The sequence below is a fragment of the Gadus chalcogrammus genome, chromosome 21 (assembly GCF_026213295.1).
Source record: "Gadus chalcogrammus isolate NIFS_2021 chromosome 21, NIFS_Gcha_1.0, whole genome shotgun sequence".
Lineage (NCBI taxonomy): Eukaryota > Metazoa > Chordata > Actinopteri > Gadiformes > Gadidae > Gadus > Gadus chalcogrammus.
The window spans coordinates 14,188,417-14,203,230 of record NC_079432.1 but is presented as its reverse complement, the minus strand read 5'-3'; the positions used below and the strand labels follow the sequence as shown (position 1 = coordinate 14,203,230).

The 14,814-nt window shown below is 47.8% G+C and overlaps 1 protein-coding gene across 1 annotated transcript in view; it reads left to right on the top strand.

The window, feature by feature from the left end:
* The first annotated feature begins 2,304 nt into the window (after window positions 1-2,304).
* Window positions 2,305-14,814, top strand: part of thbs1b (thrombospondin 1b) — a 13,535-nt gene continuing 1,025 nt past the window's right edge. The window contains exons 1-23 of the mRNA XM_056581195.1: window positions 2,305-2,490; window positions 2,694-2,783; window positions 3,068-3,627; window positions 3,902-3,977; window positions 4,129-4,212; window positions 4,794-4,903; window positions 5,335-5,460; window positions 6,537-6,633; window positions 7,659-7,832; window positions 7,970-8,146; window positions 8,403-8,576; window positions 8,672-8,814; window positions 8,972-9,124; window positions 9,346-9,564; window positions 9,660-9,767; window positions 10,459-10,618; window positions 10,948-11,066; window positions 12,250-12,484; window positions 12,744-12,971; window positions 13,132-13,403; window positions 13,493-13,590; window positions 13,697-13,836; window positions 13,966-14,814. The exon at window positions 13,966-14,814 is cut by the window's right edge and continues 1,025 nt beyond it. Coding sequence (XP_056437170.1) covers window positions 2,717-2,783; window positions 3,068-3,627; window positions 3,902-3,977; window positions 4,129-4,212; window positions 4,794-4,903; window positions 5,335-5,460; window positions 6,537-6,633; window positions 7,659-7,832; window positions 7,970-8,146; window positions 8,403-8,576; window positions 8,672-8,814; window positions 8,972-9,124; window positions 9,346-9,564; window positions 9,660-9,767; window positions 10,459-10,618; window positions 10,948-11,066; window positions 12,250-12,484; window positions 12,744-12,971; window positions 13,132-13,403; window positions 13,493-13,590; window positions 13,697-13,836; window positions 13,966-13,973 — 3,528 coding nt within the window. The 5' untranslated portion in view covers window positions 2,305-2,490; window positions 2,694-2,716 and the 3' untranslated portion in view covers window positions 13,974-14,814. The remainder of the gene's footprint in view (window positions 2,491-2,693; window positions 2,784-3,067; window positions 3,628-3,901; window positions 3,978-4,128; window positions 4,213-4,793; window positions 4,904-5,334; window positions 5,461-6,536; window positions 6,634-7,658; window positions 7,833-7,969; window positions 8,147-8,402; window positions 8,577-8,671; window positions 8,815-8,971; window positions 9,125-9,345; window positions 9,565-9,659; window positions 9,768-10,458; window positions 10,619-10,947; window positions 11,067-12,249; window positions 12,485-12,743; window positions 12,972-13,131; window positions 13,404-13,492; window positions 13,591-13,696; window positions 13,837-13,965) is intronic.

Sequence of the window (14,814 nt, the reverse complement as noted above, 5' to 3'; positions counted from 1 at the left end):
GTCGTCAGAGGGATCGTTGAAGGACATGTAGTGGACGCACAAATCGGTTCTTGTACTCACTTAGTGTACTGTGTCTGGGTGGGTGTTTGAATGTGTGTGTGTGTGTGTGTGTGTGTGTGTGTGTGTGTGTGTGTGTGTGTGTGTGTGTGTGTGTGTGTGTGTGTGTGTGTGTGTGTGTGTGTGTGTGTGTGTGTGTGTGTGTGTGTGTGTGTGTGTGTGTGTGTGTGTGTGTGTGCGTGTGTGTGTGTGTGTGTGTGTGTGTGTGTGTGTGTGTGTGCGTGTGTGTGTGTATGTGTGTGGATATGTGTATGGGTGTGTGTTTGCCCCCCATGTGTGTGTGTCCCTGTGTGTGTTCATGCACACACAAGGGGATGTGTGCATATCTGATCCAAAGAATCCAAAGAAAGAAAGAAAATCATCCGAAAAGTCGACGAGACAGCAGACGTCATTCGGCTGCACGTCCTCTGCAGTCACCTAAGGTAGCTAGGTTACTCTTAAGCGACAGCTGTAGGGAAGCTATGTAGGCATTGGCACAAAGGAAAAAGTATGTCATTCAGACAAAGGTAAAGCATATATAAATAGAAAAACACACACACACGCTCTCTCTCTCTCTCTCTCTCTCTCTCTCTCTCTCTCTCTCTCTCTCTCTCTCTCTCTCTCTCTCTCTCTCGCTCTCTCTCTCTCTCTCTCACACACACACAAACACGGCAGTAAAGAGTATAGTGACGCACTCTCAGAAGACTAAGCAGTGAAGGTAAACAGCGACGGACCGGCTGGGGTTAGGTTGAGAAGTTCTGTGTGTGTGTGTGTTGTGTGTGTGTGTGTGTGATTGTCCATTCTCTGGCTCCATCAGAGGTCCTGATCTGGAAAAAGAGACATACAGGCACCAGCCTATTCACTTCACCCCTGACCTAAGGCACTCCTCAGGGCTCCTTTCTGGCTCCTCAAGAGAGGTGCAAAAACAACAACAATCTTTAGCGTCGTCTTTAGCATTTTATTATAGCATATTATTATTTATTATTTTAATCAATTTTGGAAATGGAAAAATCTTTGCCATGGAGAACATGCTGGCCACTTCTGAACACCAAACACACACAACCCCCCCCCCCGCCGTTCACACAGACGGAGGGGGGGGGGGGGGTGTTACCTGTCGAGGGTCAACAGCTGAAGTTTCTGTCATTGTCAAGTACATTCAAAACAGAGTGTCTGCTTGCTGACGGGTTGTTTAATACGACTCTGGATTATGATTTAACAGGGGGGAGGTTTATGAAAGTTTTGCCAGATAAAAAAATAAAGCAATAATTGGAATTGGAAACACGAGCACATTGGGCCTCTGGGAAAGACATCAGCCGCCGTCTGGCCCCTGACAGCTACGAGCACGGTCCATCATGGAGCCGCTGCACAGGGATGAGACAGGACCAGCTCAGACTGCAAATGAGAGGAGCCGCTGTCTCAGAGACGACTGAACGGTTCCCACTCAGTGGATGGAGTGACTGGAATAATACAGATGATGGATCTGGTTTCAGCTCAAAGTCACCTGACCATCTCAAATGTATACAATTATATTAATACCCACCACAGAAATGTGTTGCTTTCAATACTGACATGGATTGAAGAGGCTACAGATTAAAATGCTATTTGATGTCAATGTCGATTTGGAATATATGTTTGTGTTAATATTCATTGTCAACTTTGGGTATTTTGAAGTGATGCATGCATGTTATATGGTCAGAGTACATCTCCCCATCGGATGGTAAACTAGATAAGGGCTGCTACATGACCATGACAGGAGGCTGTTCTCAGGTGATCTCACATCGGCTCCTCTCAGGTGAACTCAAGTCGGCTCCTAGCGGACACGTGCGGGAATGTCCACACGTCGTATAGGTCATTCTCGACATGCCACAGCGTCTCATCCAATAGAGCCGTATTAAACGAGTGGGTAAACGTCTTCAAAGAAATTATACAGCTTTTGAGTCCTTGTCTCAAAAACGTTCAAACTTTTCTGTGAAATCCCAAAAATTATTATTAATAAAAAATGAAATGTTATGTGGATGGCCCAGTTACCGGAAGCGTTGATGTAATCATTAATTAATTGAATGGGTCTTGGCCCGAGCTGTGGAATGTGATGTTTTTTTCTCGCCTGGCTCTTTTTGGGCGCGCGCTCACGGACACGCGCCCGGCCGCTCGAGCTGTGAGGTACAACAGGATAAGCTCGTCCCTTTTTCTTTTTTGCACGATTTGATTGGACGAGAAGACGTCTCAGGAATTTCATGAAACTATTTAAATAGCACTTGGCCCCCTCACTGCAATGTTAGTTTTTGAGCGTCCCCTACCAGCAAGGACCTATTTATAATAAAGCAAACACAGTAGAGCCTTTTACCATCGGGACTTTTATAAAGAAAAAACTAAACTTCTTCTGGAGGAATATTGGTGGAATTCTATCTATATTGGGGGATTTTATCATATGTGTGTGCTGTTTTCATCAAGCAGGTGAGTTGGCAGCATTTCGTGTGTTATGAGAGTTTATTCCCACTGTATCTATGACTGTGGCAGGATTCACTCGCAATTTGCATTGTCAGTTTCCAAGCTGTTAATAACAAACAGGTCATATTCGCGTGTGAATGTCGGTCACCTCGCTGGCAAAAACACTTTTAAAACAAATAAACAATTTATTGCTGTTGTTTCGTCCATAGAGGCAGCGAGGTATTGTCCCACCATGAAGCTGACAGGAGGGCTCTGTCTGCTCCTGATGCTCTGGAGCTGCGAGGGCGCCAGGGTGGCAGGTGAGTTCAGGAGGGTGTCCTCATCAGGAGCCTGGTTATTCCTTATAGCCTGGTTATTTTATATAGCCTGTTTATTGCTTATAGCCTAGTTATTCTTCTCGCTGCATCTATTGTCCTATACTGGAATTTCTCCAAAGTAAAACTCATTTGCATGCGTTATTTTATTTCATTGTTTTTTTCTGTTTTGAGAATGTGCTGCGAATTTCCATTACATCCGAAAACACTGGAAGGCAAAGTGCCTTTTCATACAAAATATCTCACTGCTTGTTATTCATCCTCTGCAGAGAGCCGAGACGACAACAGTGTGTTCGACCTGTTTGAGCTGGTCAAAGTCCCAAAGAAGAACCACGGGGTCTCCCTGGTGAAGGGAGACGACCCCTACAGTCCTGCCTACAAGATCCACAACCCCAACCTCATCCCCGCGCTCCCTGACAACTACCTGAGGAGCATCATCGACTCCATCCACGCCGAGAGAGGCTTCCTCCTCCTGCTCAACTTCAAGCAGTTCAAGCGGACCCGCGGGAGCCTGCTAACCGTGGAGAAGCGCGACGGCTCTGGGCCCGTGTTCGAGATCGTGTCCAACGGGAAGGCCAACACGCTGGACATCGTGTTCTCCACCGAGAACAAGCAGCAGGTGGTGTCCATCGAGGACGTGGACCTGGCCACCAACCGCTGGAAGAACATCACGCTGTTCGTGCAGGAGGACCGGGTCCAGCTGTACGTGGGGTGCGAGGAGGTGAACACGGCGGAGCTGGACGCGTCCATTCAGACCATCCTGACGCACGATACACCTGCCGTGGCGCAGCTGCGGCTCGGCAAGGGAGCGGTGAAGGACACGTTCATGGTGAGAAGGAATGCCGTCGTTGACGTGTTTGAGTGGCCAGGTATTGTAGTGTCAAAGAAAGGTTGACCCTGAAAGGTTTAAGTCCCGCATGACTTGGAAATACCAGTGCGTAAAACGTATCCAAACGTGCGTAATTGATCGTCGATGAGGCTGTTTTTTCCTGATGTACGCCGATATGTGTTTTAGTGTTGAACACCTTTTTGTGTTTATCATACATTGCTGTAATTGCTCAAATTCTCGTAAAAGTTAAGCGTGTGAACGTTGCTGCTTTCAGGGAGTGCTGCAAAACGTGCGCTTTGTGTTCGGAACCACCATAGACGCAATCCTGCGCAACAAGGGATGCCAAAACTGTGAGTAATTACCCGCGTTATAAGAGAATAGTATATCAACGTTAAAAAAGGATTGTTAGCACTGCTGAAAGATTAACATTCAACTTCTTAACCTGGGATTTGCAATAAAATGAATTACATTTCAACAACTGTTAAAACTGTTTTGGTACAGCCCTGCCAACCGACACCATGATCCTGGAGAATTACAACGGCTCCTCCGCCATCCGGACTGAATACACAGGCCATAAGACGAAAGGTAAACACGGCTGCCCGTCGCAAGCCCTGTGTGGCCTTCTCATTAGAGACACAGACACAGACACAGAAAGACACACATAGACACACACACACACACACACACTCACACACACGCGCACACCGTTCTTGTGTTGAAGTCAGTCAAGACAATGAACTTCTTAACAGAGGCAGATAAGGATAGATTTCATCCATCAGGGCAATTTAGAAGGCGGCATGTCTCCTCCATGTATCGAAATTATGCATTTATTGCAAAACTACAAAACTTTCAAAAATAAGAAAAGCATATAATAAAATAAAAAATTAAAGCAATGTTTACAGAGGTTGCGAACTGTTGCAAAATTAATGTTTTTTGCTTCGGTACGATAGTGCAAGTTATGGCCAAAGCACATTCAGTAATCAGAAATAATGTCACTGCTGACCAACTCCTGTCTTTGGACCCAAACTCCGCCAGTCACACCGAATTTGCACACCTGATTTCATCCAAAGTGATTTGTGATGTTTTGTTAGCCCTGACCATGGTGAGTGTCTTTTGGTGTGTCTGTGTGTGTGTGGTTGTGTGTCCGGGTGCTTGTGCGTGTGTAGACCTGCAGATGCTGTGTGGTTTCTCCTGCGAGGACCTGGCCAGTATGTTCAAGGAGCTGAGGAGTCTGGGGGTTGTGGTCAAAGAGCTTCCCAATGAACTACGACAGCTGGTGAGTAGGAGAAGCTGCGGCTGTGAACCCAAGTGTTCAGGGGGACTTTGATTCCTGCATACATGTGTGTGCTGTATTTTGTCAGTTTGGAGGTTTTGTAAAAGGTTTCCATTTCCCAGTTTGTATATATATATATAGATTCAGATATCTGGAATATAATATATACATAATATAATAATATCCTATATTTCAAACTCTTAAATTCTTACTCTTATTGTGTACTTTTTCTTAGATTTATAGCTGCTACATAGATTACGTGTCTCTTGTCCTAAGAATCTCATGGCTCAGGACTGCTACAAGTGTTTTACGGTATATCTAGAATCTCTTGAATGATCAATCTCAGACACAGTCTGTTAAACCCCTTCCGAATCTCAACCAGAGCTCATCGTTGTGTTGTCTGTTATTGAATCATTTCCTCTCACTGTGTCTAGACGGTTGAGAACAAGGACATTAGGAACCGCATCGACATCCACAGCGGCGTGTGCATCCACAACGGCATCGTGCACAAGAACAGCGAGGAGTGGACCGTGGATGACTGCACCGAGTGCAAGTGCCAGGTGAGTGGGGGGAACACACACGCGCTAACACATATATACATGGACACGCACACAAGCACTCACACACATTCAAACATGCACACATACACTCGAAGGCATGTGGTGTGCATGCTGTTGGAGTTCAACAGAGGCTTTTGTTGTTGAAATGCTTGGTTGGAGCTTTAACTTAGGTTTGGTAAAACTGCATGTCATTAGAGTTGCTGGGATCCAAGCAGGGGGTAGGAAAAGTAGGATCAGGGAGGAATATGTCATATTGTAATCACCATTTCTTCATTGGTCCTGGGTCAATAAACCACATGGTTAGATATTTATACAGGGATGGGTTAGACCATTACCTCTGAGTCACTTGGAATACAGCAACCGAGGTTGAACTGGCCGTAATGGATTGACTTGTTTTGGGGCCCCCAACCAGCCCCGCCCCCCCCCCCCCCCCCATTACCTCTAGTCTATTGTTTGAGTTCTGGTCTGGTTCCAAGTTTCTTTTTGGCACCGTATGCAATTGAAGGGGGAGGTCATGAACTGCAGGGGTCTGCCTTTTCAGCCAATACGGCCCTCTTTGGTGGTTTCTTGGCATTAAAAACCCAGGCAAACACAAGCTGTGGCTTGAAGAAAGTTTATGGGACGCTTGCACGCCCGTGGGTTCATTCTCCTGCCTAAATTGCCATGTCGGCTCTTCTAATCCAATCTGTGTCCTTTACACAAGAAGCTAAATCTGCGTCCAATCATTGTTTCTCAATGCCATTTTAAGTTGTTCACTAACCAACCACAGGCGGGGGTTGGTTCTTCACGCTAGCATAAAGCAGTATTATCAAAGACAGTGTTAAACAGTAGCATTGCTTCCAATGTCAAAATATGATTCAGATATAGCAATGTTTGACGCTGTTGGTTTTTAACGGCGCCATACCAGGGTAAGGGGTGAGTTCAAGATGAGAGTGAGGGTCAAAGCTAGGGTCAGGGTCACGTTGGGAAGGAACCAGCCATTGGAATTCACAAAACAATGTTGAGGTCATAAAGCACATGCTGAGAGCTGGTCCTCTGCAACATGATTTACAGGGCTTACCGTCTTCCCCTCATAGGACTCTGCAATAGTCTGCAAAAAGATCTCCTGCCCGCTCGTCCCCTGTTCCACCGCCACGGTGCCTGATGGAGAGTGCTGTCCACGCTGTGGAACACGTAAGTGCATGTCCCACACCCACAAATATATATATATGTATAGACACATATATATATATATACAGACTCTATATATGTATATATATATAGAGTCTTTCTAAGGGACTTTGCCTTAAAGCCATGTGCCAAAACGTGACTTTTCCTTGCAAAAACAAAACAAGAAACCACAGCTATTTCCCTATGTGAACATAAAGGTTTGTATTCAAGAGAAACCATGTTGATGTTAGAGATGATCTAACTGAAATACCATCCCCGGCCAATGAAAAGCCCTCTTATGCGCTTGGGAACATTGGGGCTTTGTGTCACGGAAGAACACATCTTTGGATCTGTGGAGAGCTGGAATGGATGTAATTGGTCTAAATTGGTTAAAGTGGAATGGAAAAGGGGTCCGCTGGTTTAGTGGAGACATCTTCCTCACAAAGGAGAAGTGGCAGGTTCCACCCGGTAACAGTATGCCGGCCGGGCAGCAGTGCCTCCACCCTCCAACTTAGGTAAACACTGGAGGGCCACATTCAGCCACACTTAGGCTCCGTGTTGAAGTCATTGTAGGACCAAGGCCATGTTTGCGATGAGTGTGTGTGTGTGTGGTGAGTGCGGCCGGTTCGTGTTTTCTCTTAAGGAAAAACATTTGTCAAATGGGGCATCTCTGTGTAAGGACAGAGCCTCTGTCTTATTTTCCATACTTTGTTTGGCTTTTTGATCTCTCTCTCTCTCTCTCGTTCTCTCTCTCTCCCTCTCTCTCCCTCTCTCTCTCTCCCTCTCTCTCTCTCTCTCTCTCTCTCTCTCTCTCTCTCTCTCTCTCTCTCTCTCTCTCTCTCTCTCTCTCTCTCTCTCTTGTTCTCTCTCTCCCTCTCTCTCTCTCTCTCTCTCTCGTTCTCTCTCTCTCTCTCTCTCTCTCTCTCTCTCTCTCTCTCTCTCTCTCTCTCTCTCTCTCTTTAAGTGTGTTCCTGGACAGTGTTTTAACGGAGTAGGATTCTGTGTGTCTCTTTCTTTGCCCAACGTCTCCCTCTCTGTTCCCTGCTCAGCGAGCGACTACGCTGAGGACGGCTGGTCCCCCTGGTCCGAGTGGACCCACTGCTCGGTGTCGTGCGGGCGAGGCGTCCAACAGCGCGGCCGCTCCTGCGACCGCATCAACAACCACTGCGAGGGCACCTCCGTGCAGACCCGCGACTGCTACCTTGAGGAGTGCGACAAGCGCTGTGAGTCTGGGCCGCCCCAAACCTCAACGCAAGTCCCACATCCTCTCGCGGCCTTGCCGCACACAATGCACCTGGGATCTTCACCACCTTACCTTTTGTTTGATTTCCCATCCCTTTTCTTCCCTCAATGACCTCAGTCAAGCAGGACGGCAGTTGGAGCCACTGGTCTCCGTGGTCGTCCTGCTCCGGGACCTGCGGGGGCGGCGTGATCACCCGCATCCGCCTCTGCAACTCCCCCAACCCCCAGCTGGGCGGCAAGGACTGTGAGGGCGAGGGCCGTCAAACAGAGAGCTGCCAGCAAACGCCCTGTCCCAGTAAGCCATTTCCTTTCAATTGCAGCCACCGAGTACAAGTCAGGACCGGTATTCTGAGTGAACCCTCTGATTTGCTCATCAGCAATACATATCAGTGTGTTCTGCGTCTGGATGCAGGGGAAGATGGCAGGACCTTGACATTATGAACCCGTACATTTCCCCCTCTATTAGAATGTGATATCACATGGTGAAAGGCAATGGCAAGACAACACGATCCATTTATAAGACCATGTCTTGTTTCTTCCTTCCCCATCAGTCAATGGAAACTGGGGGACTTGGTCTCCATGGGATACCTGCTCTCTCACCTGCGGAGTTGGTTCCCAGGCCCGTAAACGTCTCTGCAATGACCCCATGCCAAAGCACGGTGGCAAGGAATGCATTGGCGATGCCAAGGACACACAGCAGTGCAACAAAAAAGCCTGTCCAATCGGTGAGTATCTTCTTGGCCTTTCTTCAGGATTCAATTGTCCAGGTTTCCATGTGTGGTCCGAATTCTGAATGTTCTGTTGTGTTATGTTTCGGTAGATGGGTGCCTTTCCAATCCCTGCTTCGCTGGAGTCAAGTGCACCAGCCTCCTGGAAGGAGGAGCACTGAATGGCTCCTGGAAGTGTGGAAAATGTCCCACAGGCTACAGCGGTAACGGCATTAAGTGCAAGGACATTGACGAGGTAAAGAATTCATGCTTTTGCTGTAGCCTCTACTGATCTTATCACCATATTTCTGTTCATCTTGTGGGGGTTGACATTTTTTTACATGTTTCAACATCTGCCATCTGACCTAGTCATCAAAGCTGATTGTTATCTCGGCCCAAATTATTTTTTATAGTGCAAGGCGGTGCCTGACACGTGCTTTGAGTTCAACGGAGTGCACCGCTGCGAGAACACAGACCCCGGCTACAACTGTCTGCCCTGCCCACCGCGCTACTCTGGGACACAGCCTTTCGGCATAGGCGTGGCAGAGGCAACAGCCAAAAAACAGGTGATGAGTACAGTCTTGTTTTCATGCCAGTACTTCCCCTATGACCTGAACTGATAAAAAACGTATCTGTTTACATCTTGAGGAGATGAGCTGGCCGATAACAACATAGCCTTAAGGCCAGATTTGAACAGTTTTATACCTTCTGTTTTATCTCAGTATTCTGGCATTCCAGAATGCTAACAATCCTATCCAAACAACAACTCTATCTACTCCCCTTCTAGGTGTGCACACCCCGTAACCCCTGTCTCGACGGAAGTCACGACTGCAACAAGAACGCCCGCTGTAACTACCTGGGACAGTTCGCCGACCCCATGTTCCGCTGCGACTGCAAGCCCGGATATGCAGGCAATGGCTACATTTGCGGCGAGGACACAGATCTGGATGGATGGCCCAATGCTGACCTGGTGTGCGTGGAAAACGCCACCTATCACTGCAAAAAGGTAAGTCCAGAGATTTGGTTTAGCACTGGTTCGACTTACGGGATGGCAAACTGCAATTGGTCAATGGTCAACATTGTGATTTTTTCCCGCCGCAGGACAATTGCCCCAACCTACCCAACTCTGGGCAAGAAGACTATGACAAGGATGGGACTGGAGATGCTTGTGACAGCGATGATGACAATGATAGCATTCCGGATGATAGGGTATTTACCTTAAACTGTTTGTTGTACAGCTTGATTGTGTGGGCAATGCGTGAGGTTTTACATACATGCATGCCCTCAGGCCCTCTCCAGGCACGAGGCCTTTCAGAACGATTATACATTCATCATTCATGCCACCCAATAAAAAAGCTCACTTGACACAGCGGCAGCACAAAAAGCAAACCTTTCTCCGGCCCGGCTGTCCGAGCCAAACCACAAATTCAGCACCGTGGTGCGCGTCTCAAGGAGCGGCTGTGCTTCCTCGCTAATCCCGACGTTAGGGTTGAGACAGAGTCCCAATATAAAGCTCCCTTTCATCCATGGTCTCTCCCTGCCTCGTAAATAGATCCTCACATGGCCTGTAAAAAAAAATTGAAACCACAAGTTTAGCACCTGAAAGCATCTAACATCGCCTGAGATGTGTGGGCATCAGGGAAAGGTGACTGTTTTTCCCCTTGGGACCCACCTGTACAATGGCCTGTCTGTCTGCATGGCTGTCTGTAATAATGCACGTGATGTATTTTGTACCAATACAGGAGACTTGTATTAGATGACCAAAGCATTTATGACACCCTTAATATTTAAATCAACTGGTGCATGCAAAAGTGCACGTCTTTTCTCCTCTTTCATATCATCCGACCAGCTTTTTCATTCATACATATGTATTCTCCCATTTCTCCCTCTTGGGGAACAGGACAATTGTCCGTTCGTGTACAACCCCCGGCAGTACGACTATGACCGCGATGACGTGGGCGACCGCTGTGACAACTGCCCCTACAACAGCAACCCGGACCAGACGGACACCGACGGCAACGGGGAGGGAGACGCCTGCGCCGTGGACATCGATGGGGACGGTGAGCTCCCCACCTCAACACTATTGTTATCTAAACTAACAGAGCTCTCTAAGTAACCAACCATGGATTGGTGTATGAAATGCGCAGGATTGACAGAGATCATTGTGACTGACAAGAACACGTTGTAATGTCTGGCATCACACAAACTATGGCCAGGTTACATTGCCTGGGCTGTTAGGGTGAGGGTTAGGGTAAGGGTTAGTAAACATTGTTTAGTCAAAACAATGTTTGAGGAATGTGTGGAGTGTTTGACTTGAAGGAAAGTTCAGGCCCGGATAACATGATGTCGTAGGTCGATTATCCTGACTATCTCTTTGGGTTCTCTCCAGGCATTCTGAACGAGAAGGACAACTGTCCCTCCGTGTACAACGTGGACCAGAGAGACACTGACCTAGATGGAGTGGGAGATATGTGTGATAACTGCCCTCTGGAACATAATCCTGATCAGGTGTGTGTACATAACCCGCCCCAGCCTGCACCACCTCCCCCTGCCCCCCCCCCCACTCCGCTCGCCCAATCTGCTTTACAAACACACGCTCCGAAACACTTTACCATACCCTGTTGTCTTCCACCCCACTAAACAACGAAATCCACATCTGCCATGCAGTGACTTTCCCCCACGACTAAATCCCAGCATACATCTCTCAATCCCTGTGACAGAGAGAGCTTTGATTCTTTGCTTGTTCAGTCGTCTAAGCTTCATTACTCCAATGCGTAGGTGAAGTTGAACTCTGGCCCTGCTCAAGGACACATCAGTGTAATAAGGCACATGGGGTGGAGGGCGGGAGCGGGGGGGTGTGTGTGGGGGGGCGGGGGGCTTAGGTCCTTTTCAATGGGCCATTGAGGTTAGCTGACCAGGCCGCTGTGAGACAAGAGGCCCCGGGGAGTGATGATTGCTGTGGAATGGGCTGGCCCTTGGCTATGTGCATGCCTCATCTGAACACCATGGGCCCATCCAGTCCACCTGTGCCATGCTACACTGAGAAGAAGGAATGCAGTGAACAATTGGACACAGAACATAAAGCAGGACGAGGCACACATTGGCTCGTGTTCTATTCTATAAACGATTTCAGTTGTGATAAAAGTTCTCAAATGCAGTAAACCGCACCGTCTTCCAGGGTGTTCTTCACATGCTTCTTTGGTGTGGATTCAAATACCAATCGCTAGACAAAGCGACAAAGGTCATATCTCCCCACCTGCCTGCATTCTACGCCCTGTCTATCTCCACGGTGGTATCCTCAAAGCAGAAGGAGAAGTGCTTGTAACCTGGCCAGCAGCAGAATGCCTTGCATTCCTTGCTAGGGGGCTGGGGTTTAGCTGTGTAAGACGAAGCAAGGCTCAGCTAGGTTCAGCGGGAGGCGTGGAGAGGCGCGTGGAATGGACCACTTAATTGGCAGGAGATGAAAACCGATGACAGACTTTCTACAAATGGAGCTTGGCAGCATTACAGAGACAAGAGAGCGATTTGAACCGTAACAACAGACGGTGTAATGAAACCCTGGGAAGCGAGGGCAATGACAGATAGAGGCTTGCCGAGCGGCATGGAATGTTATGTACTTCTGTTCCAACGTCAGAGTAAGCCGTCCTCAGCCTAACCTAATGCCTTCACATTATCCTTCTTCCACTCCCAGGTGGATTCCGACGACGACCGCGTGGGCGACAAGTGTGACAGTAACCAGGACATCGATGAGGACGGACACCAGAACAACCTGGACAACTGCCCCTACATCCCCAATGCCAACCAGGCGGACCACGACAAGGACGGCAAGGGAGATGCCTGTGACCACGATGACGACAATGATGGTATCCCAGACGATAAGGACAACTGCAGACTGGCCCCTAACCCCGATCAGCTGGATTCTGATGGTGAGTCGGTTCACTTCAAGCATTTTGCCATTTTAAGGAAGTACATAAAAATAGGCTTTGCCAATTCATGGCATAGATCTTGCTGGCTGTGAGGGACACAATTAGTGCACCTTGCTATACAGCCATTTGGGTTTATTTATTCCACAGTGTCTCATTGTCATACGCCCATCCATGCAGTGTCAGATGTACAAAGTGACCTATGAATCGTTACTGAGATAGAAGAGAATTAACATTACTGTATGCTATATATATTTTCCAGGTGATGGCCGTGGGGATGCTTGCAAAGACGACTTTGACCAAGACAACGTGCCCGACATCTATGACGTATGTCCAGAAAACTTTGACATCAGTGCGACAGACTTCAGAAAGTTCCAGATGGTTCCCTTGGACCCCAAAGGCACCTCTCAGATTGACCCTCACTGGGTGGTTCGCCATCAGGGCAAAGAGCTGGTCCAGACTGTCAATTGTGACCCTGGCATTGCTGTGGGTAAGTGACACCACAATGATTGCATATCCTTTGTTGTGTGATTTGTTATCTCTCCATTTTTCATGACAAAGAACTGGGACAATGGCTCCATTCGGCAGTATATGCTTGGCAACTATTTACAGGACTTCAAGGGCCTCTGTCTGTGCTTATTCTCCACCAGGTTATGATGAGTTCAACGCGGTGGATTTCAGCGGTACGTTCTTCATCAACACGGAGAGGGACGACGACTATGCTGGCTTTGTGTTTGGCTACCAGTCAAGCTCCAGGTTCTACGTGGTGATGTGGAAGCAGATCACGCAGACCTACTGGTCCAGTAAACCCACCAAGGCCCAGGGCTACTCCGGACTGTCCATCAAGGTGGTCAACTCAACCACGGGACCAGGAGAGCACCTGAGGAACGCCCTCTGGCACACAGGCAACACCGCTGGACAGGTAACGGCAATGTCCTCTAAAACACACACAGCCGGTACGTTGGGGATTTTATGAATCAATTCTTATTGATGTTCTGTTGATTTCCTCAGGTGAAAACTCTCTGGCACGACTCGAAGAACATTGGCTGGAAAGACTTCACTGCCTACAGGTGGCATCTGATCCATAGGCCCAGAACAGGAAACATTAGGTAGGGAGAGAGTCTTCTGAAACACTGTGGGGTCAATGGAATGCAAGACACAGTCCTGTTCTTTATTGGTGTCTGACAAAGCCTTATTGTCTCTCTTCCTCAACAGAGTGGTTATATATGAAGGTAAAAAGATCATGGCAGACTCTGGCAGCATCTATGACAAGACCTATGCAGGTGGAAGGCTTGGTCTCTTTGTCTTCTCACAGGAGATGGTTTACTTCTCGGACCTCAAGTATGAATGCAGAGGTATGGATCTCTTTTTTAAAAAAAAATGTTTTAATCAAGTAACAAGTATTAGTCAACCAGATAACAAATGATGAGGAATTGGCTGAACTAACCACCGAAATGTGTCATTTTTTTCTGTTTCATTTACAGATGCGTAAAAAGCATGGTGGAGCGATCTCATAGGAATGCACCTTTCTGTATAAAGTATGAACTTGAATAATGTTATTCTGATTCAAAAACGAGTGGGCCGATTCATTTTCCATAAACCTTCTCTCTTGCGGCATGTACACACACAGACAGTGCTTGGGGCACTTGGTCAGCCTCAGAGTAACTCGAAGCGGTCTTTCAGACAACGAACCGACTGGCAGATGGCCAGATGTTGGTCAGAGGGACGGCTGGTCGCCCATCCTTCTTTCTTTTCAACCCTGCTGTCCTGGTATGCTAGAGGGCTCGACCAACACTTTGTCCGTTCCCAGCTCGTCCTGATCTCTTGCCTTTAAGAAAGATCTCATTCATCTGTGCGGCAACCGCGCCACACAGACTGTGCCCTTCAAAACCTCCCTTTCTCCATCTCTCTCCCTCTCTTTACCTCTCTCCCTCTATCCACCCCTCTCTCAAGCTCTCTGCCCCCCTGCCTATCGGCTCTGTGCCATCCTGCCTCACCTCTTGGGGTAGACTTCCCAAAGATTAGCTGATAATTATCCCCTCTCTTGCACCTGATCTACTGGGCTTGCCGATTCGGAAAGACTCGTAGGACATTCAAACTAAAGTAACAAGCAGTTCCTTTTTTCTTTGTGTTTTTGAATGTTGTGATCAATCTATTTTTTAAAGAATACAGTTGGGTGTGTGGTTGGAAAGAGAGAGAAAATGATAGTATGTTGTGAACATGCCTCTGTGCTGATTGTAAGAGAGGGAAGGTCGGCACCAGGAGGTCTTATGTTCGTATCCACCTCCCCTCCTTTGATGGCTTTGTTTTGACACAGCGTTTGACACTGAAGG